This window comes from Haematobia irritans, chromosome 1, assembly GCF_050003625.1.
Source record: "Haematobia irritans isolate KBUSLIRL chromosome 1, ASM5000362v1, whole genome shotgun sequence".
In the NCBI taxonomy this organism is placed as follows: domain Eukaryota; kingdom Metazoa; phylum Arthropoda; class Insecta; order Diptera; family Muscidae; genus Haematobia; species Haematobia irritans.
Genome location: NC_134397.1, coordinates 156,589,899 through 156,610,572, shown reverse-complemented (window position 1 = coordinate 156,610,572; position 20,674 = coordinate 156,589,899). Strand labels below are relative to the sequence as shown.

Genomic DNA, 20,674 nt, shown 5'->3' with positions numbered 1-20,674 from the left:
ATTGAAGCTATATCACCACAGGCTCCCGGGTATGAAGCATATATGCTTGAAATTGAAGAGCCGATATAAAAAATGTAAAAACAATTCCATGGTGATTTGATGAGGCAATAAGAAAAATCTACCGAAACCTTTGTTCATTTTCTTAAGCCTTTATCTATTCGTGAGGTCCATGTCAAAACCTAGGCTTTGGCCAACCAAAGCATCTGCTACCAAGATTTGTGTTTCGTTTCGTTTTAGTAAGAAACCTTTAGACCTTCCTGGTTTTTTCTTAAGGAATCGTAACTTTGGATTTTTATCATGTCCTTGGCAATTACAACATTGTGTCAAGAGATATGTAAGTCTCCATGTTGTCACAAAAGTTGGCTGATGCATGTTAGTGTTTTTGTCTATACTACAACTGATGATCCTACATTTTGTTGGGAATTTCAAAAGAGAAGCGTGTACGCATGCGCACCAATGTAATAGCGATTTTCTCCTACAACACTAAAGCAGACTATGCTCTGTGCCATTAAAAATATATTCGTCTGTGTTGTGGAGACAATTTTTTGACCAAATATGGTTTATGTCGCCAGTTGGCCGATCGACTCATCAGGCATACCTGTTTCCCCCCATCATCTTTGTTTGTCTCCCGGCATTTTTTTCTTTCATTTCACGTGCCTTAAATTTAATTACAATTGGATTCACTGCATACAGGATGCGTAACCACACCAAACATTTGCCATGTACCACGATTCCATGTAATGTAATGCAAGCATAGCACACTAACATACTCCATACAAAATGAGTCTGACTACTGCATTTTGTATTAATTAAAAATGCTAGTTTTTGTGTAAAATCTCTCTCTTGTTTTTCAATTATAAATCTTGAAAAACGAAAGAAAAAAAAACAAAGACATACTGTTGTAGATCATATTAAGATGCGTATATTGCAGTGTCTCGTCGTCTGGGGTCTGTTTATGAATTATTGAAATAATTTTTCTTATTTCCTTTGGACCATTGGGGATTTTCACTTGAGGTAATTGTAAATGCAGACATGGTGTCGTTTAGAAAAAAAATTCGAAGCTGTAGAAAAATTTATTGGAATTCATATTGATAGAGGGGTGATAGGCGGAGAAGAGACATCATTGGACAATTGCTATTGTTTTTTTTGTATAGAAATTGTCTAGAAATGTATCTCTTAGGAGACCCAGTAAAAAAAGCGTCGCCAAAAAATAGAGAAAATGTTCTTTTTGGATCCGGAAGTGGTGCAAAATTGGCGCAGAAGCGATGAATTTAACATGGGATTGTCATAGGACGGAAGTCCACCACTTCAACAGCCGTTGCACCGAATTTGCATCACTTCTTAAGGTGTGATCCGAATTCAGTGTTTTGGATGTGAATTAAATAATTGTGTTATAATTTGCCAAATAAGAAATTTTTCAAAATTTTTATAATTTTTAATACATACTAAAGCTTGTTTGAAACGTTTGATTTCAAATATTTTCAAAAATTCTCAATTTTTCTAGAATGGATTTAGCAATTTTTCGGCAACATTTGAATAATTTGTATCATTTTATTTATTCTTACTCTGTTCTTAACCTATGTGAAACAAAAACATGTATATACGGCCATAAGTTCGGCCAGGCCGAAGCTTATGTACCCTCCACCATGGATTGTGTAGAAACTTCTACTGAAGACTGCGGTATCACTTGCCGATGGCAAGGTATCTTAAAACTTCCTAACACCGTCTTCTAAATTGCAAGCTAGTTCATATGTGGTATATATCAAACTAAAAAAGGCCGATTAAATACGTATATAATTAAGTTTGACAAAATTTTTTATAGAAATAAAATTTTGATAAAAGTTTCTATAAAATAAAATTTTGACAACATTTTCTATAGAAGTAAAATTTGGACAAAATTTTCTATAGAAATAAAATTTTAACAAAATTTTCTATAGAAATAAAATGTTGTCAAAATTTTCTATAGAAATAAAAACTTGACAAAATTTTCTATAAAAATAAAATTTTGACAAAATTTTCTATAGAAACAACATGTTGACAAAATTTTCAATAGAAATAAAATTTTGACAAAATTTTCAATAGAATTCAAATTTTGACAACATTCTCTATAGAATTAAAATTTTGACAACATTGCCTATAGAAATAAAATTTTGCCAAAATTTTCAATAGAAATAAAATTTTGACAAAACTTTCTATATAAATAACATTTTGACATTTTCTATAGTAGTAAAATTTGGACAAAATTTTCTAAAGAAATAAAATTTGGACAAAATTTTCTATAGAAATAAAATTTTAACATAATTTTCTATAGAAATAAAATTTTGTCAAAATTTTCTATAGAAATAAAATTTTGACAAAATTTTCTATAGAAATAAAATTTTGACAAAATTTTCTATAGAAATAAAATTTTGACAAAATTTTCAATAGAATTAAAATTTTGACAACATTCTCTATAGAATTAAAATTTTGACAACATTGTCTATAGAAATAAAATTTTGCCAAAATTTTCTATAGAAATAAAATTTGACAAAATTTTCTATAGGAATAAAATTTTGCCAAAATTTTCTATAGAAATAAAATTTGACAAAATTTTCTATAGGAATAAAATTTTGGTAGATTATTTTTGGCTCGATTGGCAACCATGATTATGAACCGATATAGACCAATTTTTGTGTGATTGGGGATCAGCTACATATAACCTATAGACCTATATGTACCAATTTTGGCATGGTTATTAGCGGCCATATACTAACACCACGTTGCAAATTTCAACCGGATCGGATGAATTTTGCTCCTCCAAGAGGCTCCGGAGGACAAATCTGGGGATCGGTTTATATGGGGGCTATATATAATTATGGACCGGTATGGACCAATTTTTGCATGGTTGTTAGAGACCACATACTAACACCACGTTCCAAATTTCAACCGGATCGGATGAATTTTGCTCCTGCAAGATGCTCCGGAGGTCGAATCTGGTGATCGGTTTATATGGGGGCTATATATAATTATGGACCGATATGGGCCAATTTTTGCGTGGTTGTTATAGACCATATACTAACAGCAATTACCAAATTTCAACCGGATCGGATGAATTTTGCTCCTCTAAGAGGCTCCGGAGTACAAATCTGGGGATCGGTTTATATGGGGGCTATATATAATTATGGACCGATATGGACCAATTTTTGCATGGTTCTTAGAGACCATATACTAATACCATGTACCAAATTTCAGCCGGATCGGATGAAATTTGCTGCTCTTAGATGATCCGCAAACCAAATCTGGGGATCGGTTTATATGGGGCTATATATAATTATGGACGATATGGACCAATGTTTGCATGGTTGTTAGAGACCATATACTAATACCGCATACCAAATTTCAACCGGATCGGATGAATTTTGCTCCTCCAAGAGGCTCCGGAAGACAAATCTGGGAATCGGTTTATATGGGGGCTATATATAATTATGGACCGATATGGACCAATTTTTGCATGGTTGTTAGAGACCATATACTTACATCATGTACCAAATTTCAGCCAGATCGGATGAAATATGCTACTCTTATAGGCTATATATAATTATGGACCGATGTGGACCAATTTTTGCATGGTTGTTAGACACCATATACTAACACCATGTACCAAATTTCCACCGGATCGGATGAATTTTGCACCTGCAAGAGGCTCCGGAGGTCAAATCTGGGGATCGGTTTATATGCGAGCTTCCGTAAACACTCTTACATCCACATGCTAAAAATACGAAACGAATTCGATCGCCAGTGTACTAAATCATAGTTCATTTCTCTTCAATTTTAAGATTCGATTGCTTTATATTTGTAGCTATTGTTGGAAAGCGCAAACAAATCTAAGTAAAAAGAAACTTTGTGTATCGCAACATAAATCGTTATAATGATACTGGTAGCATTACCAATCGTTATAGATGTGGTTCAAAACTTCAAAAACACCAGAAATGTTTCGACGAAATATGCGCCTTTAAAGATCTGAAGATAGTCCATGCAATTTAACATATCTTGAAAAATAAAGTTGAATGTAAAGCTTCGAAAATTCCGAAAGTCTCACGATCTTCAAAGAAAGCAGTTTCCAAATTAGATATTTAGTAACTCATAAAAAGAAGAGTGAGAGTTTTATATATGTGTCGTAGTTCACTGACTTATCCACAAAACTTGGCAGCGATATGTTCCGGAAAAATTATGTTTCGCACTTTATTTCATTCACCCATTGTCGTATGCTAATCCGTCGCAATTTTCTGTGTTACATTTTGGAGTTGCATTGGTCGTTGAATCACCTAAATAGTCTATAAAAATCTTGAAGGTTGTATAAGATTTGCGGTCTCTATCGCAAAGGAGATGAATTTGAGTCAATGCGGGGTCTAAAACCACTATATGTAAGTAGGTGTGTGTGGCCACCACCCCTTTTTGGTCATATTCCTCACAATCTCAATGAGTTCTTGTTTCAATTCATTAATAAACTAAATCATTTTCACTAATCACGATTTTCATGTTTTCCCCATTTTGCAAGCAAAAACAATTCCTGCAGATTATCTTCAAGGTTATTTGTATTTTATGAGTTGGTGGCTACTTTTAGTGGCCTCCTTCAGTGAACTTGTCCCCACATGTGACCATGAACCCTTTTTACAAAATAAACAATCAAAAATCATTCAAAAATGCCACAAAAAGCATTGTTCGTCTCAGATTTTTGTTTGTTGTTTTTTTTCAGCTTCACAAGAATAATGTCAATAATGTTGAACAAGAAAATCGTTAGTTTCTCAGTATGGCCGCAAAGATCTTCTTGTCATTTTAAAGTCTCATAAATTTGAATATAACCTTGATGTTTGCCAATATTCAAGAAAAACCTTAGTCGTTGTCTTTGCTTATTGAAATGCAAGCAAAGAAACAATAAACCCCCATATGGTTATACTATGTACAAGGTATTTTAGTTTTTTTTTTGTTCTCCTTTGTAGGCAGCCTGGTCGTCATCATCTTGACAATGATCGTCATCAAAAGCTTTTGTCTTTTCTTCTCTGGACTTGTCTCATTCTGACTGAATATAACCGTCAACCGAGATTTCTGAGGATTTTTCTTTGTCATTGTCGATTTTGCTACATAAAACATAAGCCAAAGGAGAAGAATCGCAAAAATTGTCAAAAATCCTAAATACTTGTGGCGGCGATAACTGAATGGCTGACTAGGTTCGATAGTTCGTAGATTCGTTTGCTATTTTTATTTTATAAGAAAATTGATATGCTGTGACGCTTATAGTCAAAGACGTTATATTCCTTTAACTTTTTGTTTGGGACATTTCAACAATCGGCAGTATTCAATGATTTCAAAAAAAAAAAAAAAAAGACGATGGAAAAACAAAACAATGGCGAGGCTTTAGTTTGAATTTACATAAAAATTCAAAGGATAGTAGAGACACAGTGTTTTTGTGAAATAATCATTTCGTCATCGTGCGGCAGAAATGAAGAGAGTAACGTCCTTTTTAAGGCATTATTGATTGACACATGCTGAGACCTGTTGAAAAGTCCATGATGTGCGTCCAAAATATTTGACTGCTCACTTAGACTATTGAGTCACATTGGTGAACTTCTCTCTTATCACTGAGTGCTGCCCGATTCCATGTTAAGCTCATTGACAAGGGACCCACTTTTTATAGCCGAGTCCGAACGGCGTTTCACGTTGCAGTGAAACCACTTAGAGAAGCTTTGAAACCCTCATGAATGTCATCAGCATTACTGAAGTGGGATAATCCATCGCTTAAGACTTTTTGGTGTTCGGTCAAAGCAGGAATCGAACCCACGACCTTGTGTATGCAAGGCGGACATGCTAACCATTGCACCACGGTGGCTCCCATCCCATCGGTCGTTACTACGGAAAAATACCGGTAGAGGTGTTTTTTTTTTTAAAACAAATAACCGTTATAACCGGTTCAATCGGTTTTCACAAAAACACGTGTACGTTATCTGTATTTATAAGTGTTTTCAGTTCATTAAAATACCCTGATATATTTGCCTAAATTGGGCATGAACTTGACAATTTTACAATGAAAGCATATAAACCGAAAACCTGTTGTTGAGGCATTGGAAACACCGGTTCTGCCGGTGCAGGAAAATAAACCGGTCCATCGGTTTTGATCGCTCTAAACCGATCATTACAAAATGATCGAAAACTGCTCAATTTAGAATGAAGAAAACCAAATTCAGTAATTGACCAATTTTGTGCGAAGAAACACTTTGGCTCTGTCCAGTGCAATTTATTTTTGTGCATCAGTGACCTCTTGCATTTTTTGAAACTCCAATGGCTTTAGTCCAAGCTTATTTTTTTAATATGTGTTGCATTTTTTCTCGCCATATATTCAACTAACGTGTAATTTTGCTATCAGTGCAGAGAGGATTTCAATCAAATCTGACTTTCTCCTTTCGTATCATTTCTGGTGTTGTTACCTTTTGTTTTCGTCCATATTTTGAACGCGATGCAATACTGGCGGTATCACGGCAGCGAGTAATGGTACGAGATTGATACAAAAGATTTATGCACGTTTAAATTCTGGAGGTCTCTAACGATGTCCACTTGTGATATTCCAGCCAAATATAAAGCAATCACACCATTACGAATTGTTTTTGGATTTTTCTTTTATTTTTACTTTCTGACTGCAATAGATCAAAATACTTTTGTAGGATTGTAAACAATAAAATGAACTGTCACTGGAATAAATCTGTCAGCTGTCCGACGAGCGGTTTTGGAATGAAAGTAACAAGAAATTTGTTGCAATGTGTATTAGCAACCCTGTAGTTATAAATTAAATTAAAAACCAATTAATCTCTAGTCCTTCTAAAATCACACCTAGTGATTGACTTCTCTGGGGAGGAATCAGGTAATACCTACCATCGAACATTTGCGTTGCATATTTTCAGGCGATCCACGCATTCAATTGAAAATGTTATGGTCCAACGAGGACAAAGTGCTGAGAAATATGATATATGACGTGGAATCATCGTCTACACACAAAAATTATAGTATCAATTAAAAAAATAATTGACAGTCAATTAAAACATTGATATTATTAATTTTTGTCAGTGTCATTTTTGTTTCAATTAAAAAATTTGTTTAATCAATTAAATTTTTAATTGAATATTTTTTTAAAACTCAATTAAGAATTTAATTGGAAAAATTTTTGTGAATTTTTTTCCTATGTATGAACTGTTCCAACTAGTTCGAAACAGCGTTGCCGTTGTACCATTTTAGTATCAAATTTGTCACTATTTACGGGCCGACACTTTTGTGCCACTAAATTCCACATTGTTTATTCCCTTTTTTAGTGCAATCGTTTTCAAAAAAATTGAGATAATGCGTCCAATATTATAAATTTGAGCGTTTTTACTTTTTCAAAACATAGTGCTTGAGACAATTGTGACGCCTGAAAATAGGCACAGAATTTTGTTTTTGTATATAAACTGAATTATTCCATGAACAGTTAATTTCAAGAAAAAACGCGACTTTTAAATTTCATAAAAACTTATAAAATTCATTTAATTCATATTTTTTAATAAACTTTTTCTTCAAAAAGTCAAAGTGAAAATTTAATTTCCCAGCAGTATTTTATTCCTACCCACTGTAGTTTAAACTATCAAAGCTATGAGTGCCACACAAAAAAAAAAGAATACGCGCAAAAATAGTGGAAGGAAAAACTGCAACTCCAAGTATATGCCATACTGCCGACCATTACAATCAGCAGTAGCATCAACTCATTACGCATTCAAGGTCCTTAAAAAGACGCAAAATCTAAACGGAAATCTTTTGTGATCGAACGAACGTGGTTGCTTACTGAAAGCTTTTAAGCTACGATGTACAGCGGCAACTGTGTAAAGATGAGAGATGCTGTTGTAATCTTGAGTCAGGTATTGTTGTTCAATCACGCGCATTTACCATTCATGACATTTTCGAACATCGTCACTGCTTTCATAAATAGTAAAACTGGATGTAGCAGTGGCAGGAATAGCATCGCAAGCATCTGTTTTAAATGCACAATAGTGAATTACCTAGAGGGAGAAAATAGTCTACCGGGTTAAAGCAAAGTAGCCATATGGTAGAGGGTTTCGTATTTAGATGCACATTGTGAGTGTGCTCGTATTAGTTGGAAAAGGGTCTAAAGATAAGGCTTGAGGATTGTCATTTTCCCTATGAATTTTCTTGTAATGAATTTTGTATATTTTAATCCCTCTACAGTTTATATTAGTAATAAGGGCTTTAGAAATCCTTCCCACACTATTTTTTGGATTATTTGTCTTAATTAAAAAACCAAGAAAACTATAAACTTTTGTGTTTCTGAGGGAGCCAATAGGGTACATTGATTCCCCTACCCAACTTTTAATTGGAGGGTAATGCATTAAATTTTTGATTCTGGTACAAATATGTTGCAGTGGTAGTTCAACCTAGTAATTCTGTGTACAATGTTTGAATATAGTTAATTATCTCATACTTGGCTATTCTGTAAAGCTAATATATCTAAAAAGTAGACATATTACTACATTAAAAGTATCTCCTCATAAGTTGACATCTCCCAAAAATTGACAAAAATTAGGCGACTGTTTGTCATCACTTCTGAGAGGTTTCACTGCATTGTAAGACCTTTCTTTAAATAATGCTGTACTTTTTATTAACGGCCTTTCGGTTGTATCCATGCAAATGAGATTTCTAAGCATTCAGCTGAAAATAAAATCTATTTGTGCTCATTGATGAGATAGACGTATTTGTTTTTATGGAGGCTCGCTATCTATCGATGGATACACAAATTCTGGATATTGAAGAACAATTGAATCAAGTGCATCGGAGTTCGAAATAATGGTCTGCCATTTACGAAAGTGCTACGAAGAAGGTAAACACTTATCTATCGCCTGGGAAAATTATATAATTCAACAGAGAATATTCCAAATCTTTTATTGTACTGGTACACTAATAGAAAAAATTATGTCCCAAAATCGTATACGGGCGGTAACAAACTGAAACAGAAACGTTCACGAAAAATCAAAACGGAATGTTTACGGTTTCGTCCACGAACATTCACGATTTCGTGAACGGCTTTCTTTTTCCTTGGCCATGAAAAGTCTTAATATATTCGAACGTCTAAACTATTAAGAATGTCTACATATGGCAACTCCGTCGGTGGTTCAATGTGCTAAGGCGACTCTTAACGCGTATGTAACAGACAATCCCGGGTCGAGGCACGGTTACGGATTTTTTTTTATAAATTCGTAACCATTTGAAACATGCACGCCGTTCATTATTTTTTCTATAGTATAGATCTCTGAGACACTTCAATGCCGCATTTATTACCTCATCACTGTTATTTATTGCCCATCAGGTGATTGAATGCTGGTGTTGTGGTTGTGAGGTATGAGATATGAGTCTACCAAGTTTATCTTCTATTCCATTTTCAGTATCGGCATTGAATCCGAAATTTCGAGGATGCTGAAAGGTGTTTAATCCTACGTCAGATAATGAATAGTCGTCGATTATGGAAGGCATCTTTGTGGACTATCAATGGTGCATATATTAACATATGTAGAGATTCTCCTAACACCATATTGCAGCTATATACACTAACAAGTTTACTTGAATCCAAAGATTTTTACCTTTTTTTTTTGTATTGATTTCGAACCAAAGATGTGGCTTCATTAAAATAAAGACATTTTCCCTGGCTTTAAGTTTAGGATCAATAAAATTAAAATTATCGAATTCATTCATTCATTTATCGAATTTTCATTCACTTTTCGCGGTATATTAATCACGCTATTCACTTTCCAATAAATACCAAATGTCAAAATCCAAATTATAACGGATATTTCAAAGTAAAAAAAGGGTTTCTTAGCTGAAAAAAAAAAACCTTTAAACCAAAGATGCTAAATCTTCAGAATAAGTCTTAGCCTATATTTGAAACGTTTTTATCTTAAATCGAAAGATTCGATATTTCAATTAATTTAAGGACGATTTTTTTAAGGAAATTTTGCCTTAGTTCAAAGATGTGCGATTTAAAATGAGGGCCAAAACTTTTATCCTAAATTTAGTGAAGCAAATTTTTGAAGCAAAGATTATAAACTTTATTTTAACTAACTAAATTTTTCTTTATTGTAATAAATTTAAGATTTAATAACAAGTCATACTATTAAAAGACAATATCATAACTTTCGTCGAAAGTTTCTTTTTATTTATGGTCTGTAAATATGCACTATCAGCCAATACCGAATATACATGGGCGAAGCTATACACCTTGGGGTTCATGTGTATGTGTCGAAAACGACCCTAAGCCTGCAGCAAATCTCACAACGAGATGACTAAACAGTTCAACATTCACTCAATGAGGATACCTGGTCATAGGAACATGGCCAGGTAAATGCAAAGCAGATGAAAGCAGCAGGACTATAAATTATATAACATGAAATGTCGATCATGTTATATCAAGAGCATTCAGTCCCAGATGATAAGGGTGAAACCGAGGGGGAAATGTGAAAGAGAGCATTAAGGTTGAAAATCTCTTTATATAATTTTGAATAGAACATGGTACGGATTTTCGTGTATTTAAACTAAAAAAAGATTAATCTATCGCTGAATTACAGATTGCACATTGTTTATAGTCTGATCTCACTTTAAATTAAAAAATAAATAAAATTCTTTTCGATTATAGTGACTTATTAGCAGCAGGTTACGTCACCTTAATCCCGTTTGCAAAGCCTGTATATCTCAACCCTTCTATATCCAAATTTTGATTATGAACTTCAAGCTCTGTAATTGTATAGGGTAGCACAGAATCAATTTTGCCAAAACTAGAAATATTTCTGCTTGATCCCATCTCTACCTTCTCCTTATAGTGATCTTTTTTATTTTTATTTATTCGTTGTTTTTGTTTTTTTATTACGATTTACTTTTAGGCCACCATACCATTACAATCGTTTAACCTTGATTGCGGACGTTTAGATAGTAACAGCAATGGTAGCGGTAGCACAGGTTCCGGTGGCAATGGAACTACCAAAACGAATGTTACTTACTTGAGAACATTATCGGCTCCGACACCATCACCATCGCAAACCATCTACCAAGCACTACTTCATAATAATCATGACAGTGGAAATGGCGGCAAGCTTCCAAAACACCATCAATTGGCCCAACGTAACAGTTTAGCAGGAGGTGCTGGTGGTTATTCACTCGATCATCATCATCATCAGAATTCGAATTTGACAAATTTCATACAAAGCAATGATGCCGCCGGCTCGGCTGCAATGGATATGAGCCATGGTGACATTAAGTCAACAATGTCATCTGCAGCAAAACTAAATCCAACGACAATTCTAAAAATCGAAGAGACAACATCATCCAAAGCGTCCAATGCTACATTGGGCACAGTGGGAGCTGGCACTGTTAGTAATGCTAGTCCTAGTGCTACTGAGTCACCATTAGTGGCAATCCAGCCAGTTTCAGATGTAGAATCTTTACATCAGAAACGTTTACGTCAATTGAACATGGAAATGGATAATCTGCGCAATACATCCATAGATCAAAGCCAACAATTGTCGGCATTAATGCAGCAAAATCATTATTGCACTGGCGGCGGTCAGGGCACCGGTAGTAATGGAGGTGGTGGCGGTGGTAATAAACATAAAACTCTTATGACAACCTCATCATGTGCAATGCCGAAAAAGGCTACCTCTAGCAATGGCTCTGGCACAACAGCAGCGACATCATCCTCCCAAGGCTCACCGGCACAAACGATGACCTGTAACAGGCAACAACAGCAGTCTCAGCAGCAAACACAATCACAATCTGTTGCTGCAACAAGTTATCTATTACATGGCAGTGATGCTACCAAAAAAGGTTCAACCTCTACAATCTGGACATCTGAGGAATCGATATTAAGGAGTGTTGGCGCCGTCGATGAAGACAATAAGTGAGTAGAAAATCTATTCAATTTTATTTTTTTTGCCAGAACTCATAATTAGGAATGTCATTTGTGATGGGGAGGAATAAACCCAAATCTCCAAATGGTAGATGACAAAATTAAATTCAATAAATATTAAAATGTTATTCATTTTGGACAATATTTTTAGTTTTTCGACAACGGTATAAAAAATTGAAATTAATCTTCAAATTTAAATTATATTTTGAATTTAAATATAAATAAAAAAATTAAAATTATATTTAATATAAAATTAAAATCAACATTAGAATTAAAATTAAAATAAAATTAAATATAAAATTAAAATCAAAATTATAATTAAAATAAAATTAAAATTAAATTAAATTAAAATTAAAATTAAATATAAAATTAAAACTAAAACTAAAATTAAAATTAGAAATAAAATTAAAATTAGAATTAAAATTAAAATTAAAATTAAAATTAAAATTAAAATTAAAATTAAAATTAAAATTAATATTAAAATTAAAATTAAAATTAAAATTAAAATTAAAATTAAAATTAAAATTAAAATTAAAATTAAAATTAAAATTAAAATTAAAATTAAAATTAAAATTAAAACTAAAATTAAAATTAAAATTAAAATTAATATTAAAATTACAATTAAATATAATATTAAAACTAAAATTAAAATTAAAATTAGAATTAGAATTAAAATATAATTAAATTAAAATTACAATTAAATATAATATTAAAACTAAAATTAAAATTAAATTTAATTTAATTTAAATTAAAAATTAATATTAAATTTAGAATTAGAATTAAATTTAAAATTCTAATTCAAATCAAAAACTTAAAATAACTAAAATTGAAAATGAAATAAAAATTAAATCAATTCATAAGAAAGAAGCCTTAAAACTTGCTTTCACAGAAAAAAATTTCACGAAAATTTTTCCAATTAAAATCTTAATTGAGTTTTGAAAAATATTCAATTAAAAATTTAATTGAATCAACAATTTTTTTAATTGAAATAAAAATCAATCACAGAAATTAATAGTATCAATTAATTTTTTAATTGGATCAATTAATTTTTTAATTGACTGTCAATTAATTTTTTAATTGATACTATCATTTCGGTGATTGAAGACATTTCAATTAAAAAATTAATTGGATCAATTAATTTCGTGATTGAATCAGAAAAATATTTTTTTGTGTGTTATGACCAGTTAACATCAATTCTTCAATGACATCTCTATTCATAACCCATTCTCTGTCCTATAGCCTATGACTGATACATTGCCATGCTACGATATTTCAACTAGGCGGCGTTCCTCCATCTCTAATCCATTGAGACATAATTACTTAGAACGCCAATTCCATTGAAGTGTGCCTGCCACAGTCATGGAAAAGAAATACCCAGAATAGAATATAGATTTTTTCCATACATCTCCAATGCTATATGAGTTAAGAATGATGATGTTGGCGTGTTTGATGTGTGGCCTCTGTGGGGAGTTAACCCATAGAAATTGACTTTTAAAAACAATTGCATTTCTTTTGGTCGATCCTTCGATCTATTCCATTTTCGCATTGTGTGTGGCAGAATTGTTCGATTGTTCGTTTGTAATTTTATATGGAATTCTTTTTGGTTAATCACTTCCTAGGAGAATATACCAAAATGACATTTGATTGAATCAATCAAGCGGGCAAAAGAACAAAAAAACAAAAGTAAATATTATTAGGAAAATATTCGAAATTGTCCAATTCCATAGCAAATGCTTTTTGCAATGAAAATTCTATTATGGCTGGAGAATGCGGAAATGTATTTTAGTTTTTAATCATCGATTTGATTTACTGATGACAGTACCTATTATTGCATTTCCATAGCTAATAAGCCATGGAATGGTAGAGAGTACCCAGCGAGAAGTGGTTAAGCATGGATTAATATTTACTTTCGGTAATAAATGTTCGTTTTACCGCAGCATTCGTAGATTAGATCCGAAGATCTCAGTGGTGGAAGTGAGAGTTAGAATGTTGCAGCTGAGAACTATAGAACTGCATGTATCTGTGTGGTAGCTGTAGGTCTGTTGGTCGAACTTGGGAACCGTAGGGCCGAAGGTCTCAATATGGCTTCTATAGACCCAAAAGGTCTCAGTGATGGAACTCCAAGGATGCTGGATCCGGTGTCTACGACCTGTCTGTCTTTCATTCGTTGAAAAATGTTTCCTAACCCCAAAAAAATTTTCTGTAACGCATGATATTTTGATGTGTATATAGAAACTAGATAGCATTTCGTTAGTTGTTAAAAGTATCATATCCTATAATCCCATCAAATATCATGTCCCCAAATTATTATAGGAATTTTATAAATTTTTTCGATTTGTCAAATAAATCGAAGTCGACTTTTTATTGCTTAAAAATGAGTTTCGTGATAGTAGCCAAAGAAATTCATGTGTTCTTCGTGCCCACAAATTATTGTATAAATTTAGGGATACAAAAAATTGAAAATCCACTTTTGTCAATTCGATTGAAATCGGTTTTTATTAAAAGCCTAAATCATTCATGTGTTCTTCATGTCCCCAAACTGTTGCACTAATTTAGGAATAAAAAAATTCGAAGTCGAATTATTTGTTCTTGCAAATCGTCTAATAGGCTTTTGACGAAAACTCTAAATGACCTCAAGCCAAACAAATATTTCCAAAATTGTAAAATTCCAGAGGTCAACTAACAAAACTAAACAATAAGTGAAGACTTTAAAAATGTACCCCGGCGAAATACGTACATACTGAAATATGTGCAGATTCGGTATTATGTCCATATTAATAAGCTAACACAAATGTTTATAAGAAATAGAAGATATTGAAATAATCGGACCTAAAAAATTACCAACTGCTGAAAGCACTTTCCTTTTACTTACTTTTTGGCAGAAAAAGCTTAAAACTAAAATTAAAGTCGTACAAATTAATTGGCGTCCGAGCAGTGACGGTTGTTGGTCGTAATAGTTGGGACTCCATATGGAAGAGCAAAAAAAAACTCTAGAAAGGTTTTCGGTGCCTAAGAAGGTCCCCGAAAATACGTACAAAAGAAAACATTGAAAAAGTTTTCGAGTGAACAAAACGGGCACTAATAAGACTCTAAAACAGTCCCATGGTGAAGACAACCGTAAGTGGAACATACATTAAAAAAGTTTTCGAGTGAACAAAACGGACACTAATAAGATACCCGAAACAGACTCTAAACCAGTCCCATAGTGAAGAAAACCGTAAGTGGAACATACGCTGCATCGGTGAATTCAGCCTACGTGCATATTCGCCACTGTTTCGGGTGATGAGACTTTTGTCCCACTTTTTACATTTTCTAGACACTGTTGGCCATGCTGTCCACATTTTAATTAATTCCTCTTAAGTGTAATATTTTTTGTTAATTTTTATACCTTCATATGCTTAACACATAAAAACATAACAATTTTTAGCATTTTTTCCTTCTCATGGCATTCATAATTCTTATTTTGTTTCATTCCAATAAAGTGTGCCACCTTTTATTGGGAATGACACGTTTTGTGCCACTTTTATCACTGTACCGTTTAAAAAAGACTCAAAGAAGGTCCCCGAAACAAGTGCAAAAGAAAATGATTTTCGAGTGAATTAAATGATTTCTAAAAAAAGATCATCCGACGAAGATAACTGTAATTGAAGTATACCCTGGCTTCAGTGGATCCAGCCTATTTTTCATATTTGCCAATGTTTCGAATGATGACACTTTTTGTGCCACTCTTGTGATGTGCCTTTAACTGTCATACTTTTTACATTTTTGTGGTACTTTTTGGCCATGTTGTGCCACTTTATACCTAATTCCTTTTTAATTTACAAGTTTTTAATTTGTATATCTTTGTATGCAAAACATAATGAAACTTTTACGTCCAATAGTAAAATTTTTAACATAGTACTTTTGCTTACCATGCGATAAGGTGTTCAAGCGCATAATTCTGCCATTCATAAGTGGTAGTTTTTTTTTCATTTCAATAAAAATTGCGAATGGCACATTTTGTGCGGATGTTTTGTAAAAATTGTTTTTTAACTCTAGATTTTTTTTTTAAAGGTAGATAAACCAACTAAACTTTTATTTCATATGTTATTTCAATAAATTTGAGTTATAGCCTTTTGCAATTCCATTAACAATGAACTGATAATACATCATTATAATAAGAATACTTTGCGGTGAAATTTTCTGTATAATACTGGAGATGATGGGCTTATGAGAATAGCCCACAAGCATTTTTGGTTACATTATAATTGTAATTCTTATTGCCCATAAGTCAGTCAGTTGTTGCATCGAACTCGCGTGTTGACAAATGACAACTTTGTTAATGTATTTTGCCAAACAAGCAAGTTCAGATCATACATAACTATTTCATGAACTGCATCTATTGAACCAGGCAAATGAACCAACGAATAAGCGAGCAAACAAACCAAGCAACCAGCCAACGTTCTTGGTATTCATGCTCCTCTGGACAAGGAGTCTCAAATAAATAAATAAATGAAGTAATTAATTAAATGCAACTCCTTGAAATGTCAAAATGTTGTAGATAAAAATCCAGACCAATGGACAGACAGACAAACAGACTAATGGAGTAACTGGCACAAAGCGAAAAATATTCTGGTTTTATGGCCCATGCAATTCCACATGCTCATTAACACTTAATCATGCACTAATTTGTTGTACTATCCTTGAGGTTCATGTTCTTTGGGAAAGGCAAAACTGTTGCATTATTTAAAAATGTTCTGTTCTGGAGGCTATTAATTTCTTTGTTTTTTTTATTTTATTTCAGCTCCACTTCATCCTCGGCTTGTGAAGAAGCTTCTGGTGCATTAAGCTCGGGTAAATCGGGCATTTCACTAGATAGCTCTGGCGTAGAAAATGATAATAATGAAAGCGGTATTGGCACAGCCACACCACCCAAAGATATGTCCTATTGGAAGAGTATGCCCCATCATCATCGTCATCATCATCATCACAATCAACAGGATAATGAGTCGATTAGTAGTTTGGAGGCCATGCTTAAAATAAAATTCCAAAAAGGTAGCTCTGTTACATCATCCGATGATCCAGATCTATTGGAGGTCCTGAGTCTCTGTGATGACACCCACAACGATGAAAAGTCCCAGGATGATGAGTTAAATCACAATAGCTCCCTTAAATCGACCAACAACGAAGAGGATATGGACGATGATTATGATATGGTCGATGTAGAGGATGAGGGTCATGATGATTTTGAAATTGCCACCTATTGTGATTGTGATTGCGTGGAGGATGGTGATGCTAGTAGTGCTAGTGCTGGTAGTTCCGGCCCAAATCGCCCAAACAATTCCATTAATAATGGCTCTTTAAGTGATTCCAACGGCAGCGGTGGCGGTGTTGTCTTAAGACGCAAATATGCCGCCTCGCCCATTATGGTGCCGCAGCAGAAATGCCGTAGTCATTCTTTGGACACATCATCGTTGCCCAATTCATATCACCATCATCAACAGCAGCAACATCATCACCAACAAGGCCATGGTTCTGTGCATCACCACCACCAACAGCATATACATGTGGGCCAACAGGCCCAGTTGGCAAGAAAACTGCAACATCGTCAAAAGGATCGTAATCAACTGTCGTTGGCTTTAAGGCAGGAACCTTTTCAGTCATTGTTGGCGCCCACACATTTCCACGAGTTGCCTTCACCCAGCAGTGCCTCGCTACATAGTGGCCATGAAATACTAGATACCCAAGAGCTCTCAACGAAATCCAATTCGGCGCCTTTGTTATTGAAACAAGAAAAACGTCTTGATGACTTTGCCAACCAAAATGTGGTGAGTATGATTGTCGTTGTATTAGGGTGGAGAGCGTTGGTTATTCAAATACAAATATAAAGGGTGGTTAATATGTAATGCAATTATGTAAAAAGCGATATTTTTTGTTGTTTTTCTATTTTACCGGACTAACATCAAATATTACACACAAAAAAATATCAATTAATTTGATTGTCAATACAACTAAAATTATGTTTAAATTTGAGCTAACAACGTAATTTGTAAATACAATTACGATTTTAGTCACTTTAGCAACCAATTTTGTTATATCAACAAAAATGTTGTTGAACTTAAAAATTTTCTGTAACAAGAATTTATTGTTAGTTCAAACATTATAATATTATTTTCTGTGTAGATTCGGCGTAGGTATGTTCGCATTGGCTATCTCTGCTACGAATTTCGTCCTTCAAAGGTCGACAAAGCCATCACATGCTACGCGAAATTGCCTCTGCGATATTTTGGCCTATTCGTAATTTTTAGTACAACTTTTACTCACCAAAAAGCTCCAGATGCAAAAGTCTAACTGATTGAGGACCGGAGATTTTGGTGGCCATTGTGCAGTAGAAATGAGGCGGGAAACCTCCTCTTCAAACATTCTTAATTGACGCGTGCTGACTCCTATTGGAATATCCATAGGTCAGCAGCCGAAATGTTGGACTTGGTATTCATGCTCCACTGGACAAGGACAGTTTCCCGATAATTTGCTCTATTTATGTTAACCCCACGGTCGATAAATAGAGCAGTGATCGGCCATCGGTGATGTTTAGAGTTCTGGTCGCTAATCGAAGATGCAAATTTCCAGCTGATCTGTTTGGCAAGGCAACCTTTTTGCAAGTCATTTTTCAAAAAAAAAAAAAATGGAATGAAAAAAAAATCGGTAACTTGGCCCTCTCCAGTCTAAATTGTGCGTCAATGAGTTCTTCCACTTTTTGGGAAGTCAGTGGCTTTAGTCCTAGGTCATTTTTCATTTTGTGTTATATCCGTTTTCGCAAGCAACTATTTTTCCTCTGCGACATGGATTTCGGTCAATTCTAGCCTTAACGTTTCGAATTGTTTCTGATGGTGTTAACGTTTTTTTCGTCCACTTTTTGGACGCGATTTAATACTGCCAGTATTACGGCAACGAGCAATGATCACGCTTGCCACAGTTGGTAGAATTCTACCAAAAATGGTAAATTTTTTATTGTTAGATAGATTGGTAGAATTCTCGATGTTTTTGCAAAACTTTGGTCACACAAATTTTTAATAGAAATAAAATTTTGAGAAAATGTGCTATAGAAATAAAATTTTGAAAAAAATTTTCTATAGAAATAAAATTTTGGCAAAATTTTCTATAGAAATAAAATTTTGAAAAAATTTTCTATAAAAATCAAATTTTGACAAAATTTTCTATAGAAACAAAATTTTGACAAAATTTTCTGTTGAAATAACAGTTTGACAAAATTTTCTATTGAAATAAAATTTTGACAAAATTTTCTATAGAAATAAATTTTACAAATTTTTCTATAGAAATAAAATTTTGACAAAATTGTCTATAGAAATAAAATTTTCAGAAAATTTTCTATTGAAATAAATTTTGAAAAAATTTTCTATAGAAATAAAATTTTAACGAAATTTTCTATAGAAATAAAATTTTGAGAAAATTTTCTATAGAAATAAAATTTTAACGAAGTTTTCTATAGAAATAAAATTTTGAGAAAATTTTCTATAGAAATAAAATTTTTAAAAAATTTTCTATAGAAATAAAATTTTTAAAAAATTTTCTATAGACATAAAATTTTGACAAAATTTTCTATTGAAATAAAATTTCGACAAAATTTTCTTTAGAAAAAAATTTGGACAAAATTTTCTATAGAAATCAAATTTTGACAACATTTTCTATAGAAATAAAATTTTAAGAAAATTTTCTATAGAAATAAAATTTTTACAAAATTTTCTATAGAAATAAATTTTTTAAAAAATTTTCTATAGAAATAAAATTTTGACAAAATTTTCTATGGAAATAAAATTTTGACAAAATTGTCTACAGAAATAAAATTTTGAGAAAATTTTCTATAGAAATATATATTTGACAAAAATTTCTATAGAAATAAAATTTTTAAAAAATTTTCTATAGAAATAAAATTTTGAAAAAATTTTCTACACAAATAAAATGTTGACAAAATTTTCGATAGAAATAAAATTTTGACAAGATTTTCTATTGAAATACAATTTCGACAAAATTTTCTATAGAAATAAAATTTTGGCAAAATTTTCTATAGAAATAAAATTTTGACAAAATTTTCTATAAAAATAAAATTTTGACAAAATGTTCTATAGAAATAACATTTTGACAAAATTTTCTATAGAAATAAAATTATGGCAAAATTTTCTATAGAAATCAAATTTTGACAAAATTTTCTATAGATATAAAATTTTGACAAAATTTTCTAAAGAAATAAAATTTTGAAAAAATTTTATACAGAATCAAAATTTTGAAAAAATTTTCTACAGAATTAAAATTTTGACAAAATTTTCTATAGATATAAAATTTTGAGAAAATTTTCTAAAGAAGTAAAATTTTGAGAAAATTTTCTACAGAAATCAAATTTTGACAAAATTTTCTATTGAAATAAAATTATGAGAAAATTTTCTATAGAAATAAAATTTTGAGAAAATTTTCTATAGAAATAAAATGTTCTATAGAAATAAAATTTTGACAAAATAAAGAAATCACAATATCACACTTGAATTCTGAAACGAATAACATTTTTTCTGTGAATGCAGTAGATCAAAATGCTTTTGTAAACTTATAAACAATAAAATGAACTGTTATACGAGCGGTTTAGAAATGATGAAAATCCGAATTTGATTGCAATACATATTAGTAACCCGGAATACATCTAAAACTATAAATTTACAT

General features: G+C 32.3%; 1 protein-coding gene across 1 annotated transcript in view; it reads left to right on the top strand.

The window, feature by feature from the left end:
- Window positions 1–20,674, top strand: part of cv-c (RhoGTPase activating protein) — a 382,780-nt gene that overhangs the window by 276,934 nt on the left and 85,172 nt on the right. The window contains exons 7-8 of the mRNA XM_075292001.1: window positions 10,944–11,956; window positions 16,749–17,772. Coding sequence (XP_075148116.1) covers window positions 10,944–11,956; window positions 16,749–17,772 — 2,037 coding nt within the window. The remainder of the gene's footprint in view (window positions 1–10,943; window positions 11,957–16,748; window positions 17,773–20,674) is intronic.